The sequence below is a fragment of the Salmo trutta genome, unplaced genomic scaffold (assembly GCF_901001165.1).
Source record: "Salmo trutta unplaced genomic scaffold, fSalTru1.1, whole genome shotgun sequence".
Taxonomy (NCBI): domain Eukaryota; kingdom Metazoa; phylum Chordata; class Actinopteri; order Salmoniformes; family Salmonidae; genus Salmo; species Salmo trutta.
In genome coordinates this window covers 317,496-325,002 of record NW_021822695.1, presented here as the reverse complement: position 1 = coordinate 325,002, position 7,507 = coordinate 317,496, and the positions used below count along the sequence as shown (strand labels likewise).

Genomic DNA, 7,507 nt, shown 5'->3' with positions numbered 1-7,507 from the left:
CTTGAAGCGGTAGTAGCATCACCAGTGCTAACACAGCTTGGTAGATAATATAAAAGTGATCAGTATCAATATAATAAATCAATGTGTAATATTGACCTATACATCATGTTAATAGGGAAGGACCTTGGACCCCTGTGAGACTGACTGAGTGACTGGAGTCTTCAGTGGCAATAACAACTGGGTCAGAACAGAAATATGGTGCAGGGATAAGCATGCATGTCCCTACTAGTCCTGCTTGTAGAGCACAGTATACATATCACCATCATACATCACCTTCATCATTACCATCATCATCATCATCACCATCATCATCTTCATCATCATCATCATCATCACCATCATCATCACCATCATCACCATCATCATCACGTATCATCATCATCACCATCATCATTACCATCATCATCATCATCATCATCATATATCACCATCATCATTACCATCATCATCATCATCATCATATATCACCATCATCATTACCATCATCATATATCACCATCATCATTACCATCAACATCATTACCATCATCATCATCATCATCATCACCATCATCATATATCACCATCATCATTACCATCAACATCATTACCATCATCATCATCATCATCATCACCATCATCATCAACATCACCAGCATCATTACCATCATCATCACCATCATCATTACCATCATCATCACCACCATCATCATCACCACCATCATCATCACCATCATCATCATTACCATCATATATCATCATCATCACCATTACCATCATCATCATCACCATCATTACCACCATTATCATCATAATCATCACCATCACCATCATCATTACCATCATATATCATCATCATCACCATTACCATCATCATTGCCATCATCATCATCACCATCATTACCACCATCATCATCATCACCACCATCATCACCACCATCATCATCACCATATATCACCACCATCATCTTCATCAGAGTTCAGTAGTAAAGTAATCAGGAATTTAGAGGGAGTCACTGTTCATTAGCTGGTTATTAGTTCAACTCCCTCTTTTGGCTGGACCTTGTTATTGGTTCTCGTCCTTTTGACTGGACCAGCTTATTGGTTCAAGTCCTTTTGGCTGGACCTTGTTATTGGTTCTCGTCCTTTTGGCTGGACCAGCTTATTGGTTCTCATCCTTTTGGCTGAACCTGCTTATTGGTTCAAGTCCTTTTGGCTGAACCAGCTTATTGGTTCTCATCCTTTTGGCTGAGCCAGCTTATTGGTTCAAGTCCTTTTGGCTGAACCAGCTTATTGGTTCTCATCCTTTTGGCTGGACCAGCTTATTGGTTCAAGTCCTTTTGGCTGAACCCGCTTATTGGTTCAAGTCCTTTTGGCTGAACCAGCTTATTGGTTCAAGTCCTTTTGGCTGAACCAGCTTATTGGTTCTCATCCTTTTGGCTGAGCCAGCTTATTGGTTCAAGTCCTTTTGGCTGAACCAGCTTATTGGTTCAAGTCCTTTTGGCTGAACCAGCTTATTGGTTCAAGTCCTTTTGGCTGAACCAGCTTATTGGTTCTCATCCTTTTGGCTGAGCCAGCTTATTGGTTCAAGTCCTTTTGGCTGAACCAGCTTATTGGTTCTCATCCTTTTGGCTGGACCAGCTTATTGGTTCAAGTCCTTTTGGCTGAACCCGCTTATTGGTTCAAGTCCTTTTGGCTGAACCAGCTTATTGGTTCAAGTCCTTTTGGCTGAACCCGCTTATTGGTTCAAGTCCTTTTGGCTGAACCCGCTTATTGGTTCAAGTCCCTCTTTTGGCTGGACCTGCTTATTGGTTTAAGTCCTTTTGGCTGAACCAGCTTATTGGTTCAATTTCCTCTTTTGGCTGAACAGGTTATTGGTTCAAGTCCCTCTTTTGGCTGAACCTGCTTATTGGTTCAATTTCCTCTTTTGGATGAACCAGGTTATTGGTTCAAGTCCCTCTTTTGGCACTCTCCTGTACTTGGCATTGGCACTCTATTATGGCACTGTCTTTTGTCCATATAAACACCAAAGTCTGTTGTTCATGGGCCATATACAGTATGTCTGTTGTTCATGGGCCATATACAGTATGTCTGTTGTTCATGGGCCATATACAGTATGTCTGTTGTTCATGGGCCATATACAGTATGTCTGTTGTTCATGGGCCATATACAGTATGTCTGTTGTTCATGGGCCATATACAGTATGTCTGTTGTTCATGGGCCATATATATCTCTTTTTAGTTTCTGGCCTCAGTGCCATCTGGAGTTTTAGGGTCAAACTATGTCTCTAGTGAAAACAGGGGTTAGGGTTCAAAGGTCAAACTAGGTCTCTAGTGAAAACAGGGGTTAGGGTTCAGAGGTCAAACTAGGTCTCTAGTGAAAACAGGGGTTAGGGTTCAAAGGTCAAACTAGGTCTCTAGTGAAAACAGGGTTTAGGGTTCAAAGGTCAAACTAGGTCTCTAGTGAAAACAGGGGTTAGGGTTCAAAGGTCAAACTAGGTCTCTAGTAAAAACAGGGGTTAGGGTTCAGAGGTCAAACTAGGTCTCTAGTGAAAACAGGGTCAGGGTAGGTCTCTACTGAAAACAGGGGTTAGGGTTCAGAGGTCAAACTAGGTCTCTACTGAAAAGAGGGGTTAGGGTTCAGAGGTCAAACTAGGTCTCTAGTGAAAACAGGGGTCAGGGTTCAGAGGTCAAACTAGGTCTCTAGTGAAAACAGGGGTTAGGGTTCAGAGGTCAAACTAGGTCTCTACTGAAAACAGGGGTCAGGGTTCAGAGGTCAAACTAGGTCTCTACTGAAAACAGGGGTTAGGGTTCAGAGGTCAAACTAGGTCTCTACTGAAAACAGGGGTCAGGGTTCAGAGGTCAAACTAGGTCTCTACTGAAAACAGGGGTCAGGGTTCAGAGCAAGCATTATTATCATCATTATTATAATTATTATTCATATAATTAATATAACATTATTATTATCATTATTGTTATAACTGGTCCTATGTACAGAGCGGTAGTGAAGTCGGAGTATACAGGCGATCATATTGACTCACTCCACTAAATGGAAGCTTTTGAAAATACTTAAAAAATATATTTTTTTTTTCCCCCGTGAAGTTGATCAACTTGATTTTATAAAATCCCGTCTGATGCAGCTGAAGTCTCGTGTGCTTGAATCAGAGCTGGTCACTATGGAAATGGGTAGGTCTGCCGTGATTGGTTGTTTTCACTTCCCTGGCAGCGATTAGAGGGGAAGGGTGATGACATCACCAGCCCAGAGCTATCTGCCCAATCAGAGAAGAGGGCGGGAAGGAAGTCCAGTCCTCTGAAAAAACGTGATGGGTTGATGTGGAGTTTGCCGGCGGCTCTCTGTGATCTGATTGGCTGTAAGGCACTGTGAGGGAGTGGTCAGGAGAGGTCAGTCATGCTGAGGCTCATGGGTAGTCCTGGTCGGAGGTAGGGGACACGGGGAAAGTCAGGAGGGTGAGAGAAGTCAGGGGTAAGAACACGGCCGTTCTCCCCAGAGGACCCCGTGATGGACAGCCTGGCCTTACTCCGCATGGCATCTGTAAATGTCATCTACACAACACACACACACACACACACACACACACACACACACACACACACACACACACACTGGTCAGGGTCAGCTCCACTTGCTGTAGAAATATAAATGTATAGATATGTAAAATGTAGAAATGCAGTATGTAGAAATGCAGTATGCAGAAATGCAGTATGTTGAATTCTAGAAATGCAATATGTAGTAAATGTAGTATGTAGTAAATGTAGTGTGTAGTAAATGTAGTATGTAGTACATGCAGTATGTAGTAAATGCAGTTTGTAGTAAATGCAGTATGTAGTAAATGTAGTAAATGAAGTATGTTGTAAAGGCAGTATGTAGTAAATGTAGTAAATGCAGTATGTAATAAATGTAGTAAATGTAGTATGTTGTAAATGCAGTATGTAGTAAATGTAGTAAACGTAGTATGTAGTAAATGCAGTATGTAGTAAATGTAGTATCTAGTAAATGCAGTATGTATGTAGTAAAGGCAGTATGTGGTATGTAGTAAATGTAGTATGTAGTAAATGCAGTAAATGTAGTATGTAGTAAATGCAGTATGCAGTCTGTAGTAAATGCAGTATGTAGTAAATGTAGTATGCAGTAAATGTAGTATGTAGTCAATGTATATGTAATAAATGCAGTATGTAGTAAATGTAGTATGTAGTAAATGTAGTATGTAGTAAATGTAGTAAATGTATATGTAGTAAATGTAGTATGTTGTAAATTTAGGATGTAGTAAATGCAGTATGTAGTAAATGCAGTAAATGTAGTATGTAGTAAATGCAGTATGTAATATGTAGTAAATGTAGTATGTAGTAAATGTAGTATGTTGTAAATGCAGTAAATGTAGTAAATGTAGTATGTAGTAAATGCAGTACGTAGTAAATGCAGTATGTTGTATGCAGTATGTAGTAAATGTAGTCAATGTAGTATGTTGTAAATGCAGTATGTAGTAAATGTAGTAAATGTAGTATGTAGTAAATGTAGTATGTAGTAAATGCAGTATGTATGTAGTAAAGGCAGTATGTGGTATGTAGTAAATGTAGTATGTAGTAAATGCAGTATGCAGTCTGTAGTAAACGCAGTATGTAGTAAATGTAGTATGCAGTAAATGCAGTAAATGTAGTATGTAGTCAATGTATATGTAATAAATGCAGTATGTAGTAAATGTAGTATGTAGTAAATATAATATGTAGTAAATGTAGTAAATGTATATGTAGTAAATGTAGTATGTTGTAAATTTAGGATGTAGTAAATGCAGTATGTAGTAAATGCAGTAAATGTAGTATGTAGTAAATGCAGTATGTAATATGTAGTAAATGTAGTATGTAGTAAATGTAGTATGTTGTAAATGCAGTAAATGTAGTATGTAGTAAATGCAGTATGTAGTAAATGCAGTATGTAGTATGTAGTATGTAGTAAATGCAGAAAATGTAGTATGTAGTAAATGCAGAAAATGTAGTAAATGTTGTATGTAGTAAATGCAGTATGTAGTAAATGTAGTATGTAGTAAATGCAGTAAATGTAGTATGTAATAAATGTAGTAAATGTATATGTAATAAATGTAGTATGTAGTACATTTAGTATGTAGGAAATGCAGTATGTAGGAAATGCATATGTAGTAAGTGCATTATGTAGTAAATGTATAAATGCAGTATGTGGTAAATGCAGTATGTAGTAAATGCAGTATGTAGTAAATACAGAAATGCAATATGTTGCAAATGTAGAAATGCAGTATGTAGAAATCTAGAAATGCAGTATGTAATAAATATAGTATGTGGTAAATGCAGTATGTAGTAAATGCAGTAAATGTAGTCAGTGTAGTAAATGCAGTAAATTTAGTATGTAGTAAATGAAGTATGTAATAAATGTAGTATGAGGTAAATGCAGTATGTAGTAAATGTGGTAAATGCAGTAAATGCAGTACATGTAGTATGTAGTCAATGCAGTATGTAGTGTGTAGTAAATAGAGTATGTAATAAATGTAGTATGTAGTAAATGCAGTATGTAGTAAATGTAGTAAATGCATTAAATGCAGTAAATGCAGTAAATGTAGTATGTAGTAAAAATAGTATGTAGTATGTAGTAAAAACAGTAAATGTAGAATGTATTAAATGTAGTAAATGCAGTAAATGTAGTAAATGCAGTTACTGTAGTAAATGTAGAAGTGCAGTATGTAGTCGATGTAGTAAATGTAGAAATGCAGTATGTAGTAAATGTAGTATGTAGTAAATGTAGTATGTGGTAAATGCAGCACTTAGAAAATGCAGTATGTAGAAAATGCAGAATGTAGTAGATGTGGTATGTAGTACATAGTAAATGCAGTATGTAGTAAATGCAGTAAATGTAGTATGTGGTAAATGTAGTAAATGTAGTAAATTCAATGAATGCAATAAATGAAGTTAATGTAGTAAATGTAGTAAATGCAGTAAATGTAGCATGTAGTATGTAGTAAATGTAGTATGTAGTAAATGCAGTATGTAGTAAATGTAGTATGTAGTAAATGCAGTATGTAGTAAATGTAGTATGTAGTAAATGCAGTATGTAGTAAATGTAGTAAATATAGTATAGTAAATGTAGTCTGTAGTAAATGCAGTATGTAGTAATGTAGCAAATGCAGTATGAAGTAAATGTAGTATATAGTATGTAGTAAATGTAGTATGTGGTAAATGCGGTACTTAGAAAATACAGTATGTAGGAAATGCAGTATGTAGAAAATGCAGTATGTAGTATGTAATAAATGCAGAATGCAGTATGTAGTAAATGCAGCACGTGTATGACAGTATGGTGTGTGACAGTATGGTATGTTACAGTATGGTGTGTGACAGTATGGTGTGTTACAGTATGGTGTATGACAGTATGGTGTGTGACAGTATGGTGTGTGACAGTATGGTGTGTGACAGTATGGTGTATGACAGTATGGTGTGTGACAGTATGGTGTGTTACAGTACGGTGTGTGACAGTAAGGTATATGACAGTATGGTGTGTGACAGTATGGTGTATGACAGTATGGTGTATGACAGTATGGTGTGTTACAGTATGGTGTGTGACAGTAAGGTATATGACAGTATGGTGTGTGACAGTATGGTGTATGACAGTATGGTGTGTGACAGTATGGTGTGTGACAGTATGGTGTGTTACAGTATGGTGTTTGACAGTATGGTGTATGACAGTATGGTGTGTGACAGTATGGTGTTTGACAGTAAGGTATATGACAATATGGTGTGTTACAGTATGGTGTATGACAGTATGGTGTGTTACAGTATGGTGTGTGTTACAGTATGGTGTGTATGACAGTATGGTGTGTTACAGTATGGTGTGTTACAGTATGGTGTGTATGACAGTATGGTGTGTTACAGTATGGTGTGTTACAGTATGGTGTGTTACAGTATGGTGTGTATGACAGTATGGTGTGTTACAGTATGGTGTGTTACAGTATGGTGTGTATGACAGTATGGTGTGTGACAGTAAGGTATATGACAGTATGGTGTGTTACAGTATGGTGTGTGACAGTATGGTGTATGACAGTATGGTGTGTTACAGTATGGTGTATGACAGTATGGTGTATGATAGTATGGTGTGTGACAGTATGGTGTATGACAGTATGGTGTGTGACAGTATGGTGTGTTACAGTATGGTGTATGACACTATGGTGTATGACAGTATGGTGTGTTACAGTATGGTGTATGACAGTATGGTGTATGACAGTATGGTGTATGACAGTATGGTGTATGACAGTATGGTGTGTGACAATATGGTATGTGACAGTATGGTGTGTGACAGTATGGTGTATGACAGTATGGTGTATGACATTATGGTGTATGACAGTATGGTGTGTGACAGTATGGTGTGTGACATTATGGTGTGTGACAGTATGGTGTGTGACAGTATGGTGTGTTACAGTATGGTGTATGACATTATGGTGTGTTACAGTATGGTGTATGACAGTATGGTGTGTTACAGTATGGTGTGTTACAGT

At 37.6% G+C, this 7,507-nt stretch overlaps 1 protein-coding gene across 4 annotated transcripts in view; it reads right to left on the bottom strand.

Moving 5' to 3' along the window:
- Positions 1-1,904: 1,904 nt before the first annotated feature.
- Positions 1,905-7,507, bottom strand: part of LOC115183660 (glutamate receptor 2) — a 111,260-nt gene continuing 105,657 nt past the window's right edge. For 2 of the 4 annotated variants that reach the window (XM_029744768.1, XM_029744769.1), the window contains exon 16: positions 1,905-3,542. In XM_029744768.1, the coding sequence (XP_029600628.1) occupies positions 3,372-3,542 (171 nt within the window). In that variant the 3' untranslated portion in view covers positions 1,905-3,371. The remainder of the gene's footprint in view (positions 3,543-7,507) is intronic. The other 2 variants (XM_029744770.1, XM_029744771.1) reach the window with 1 other exon arrangement.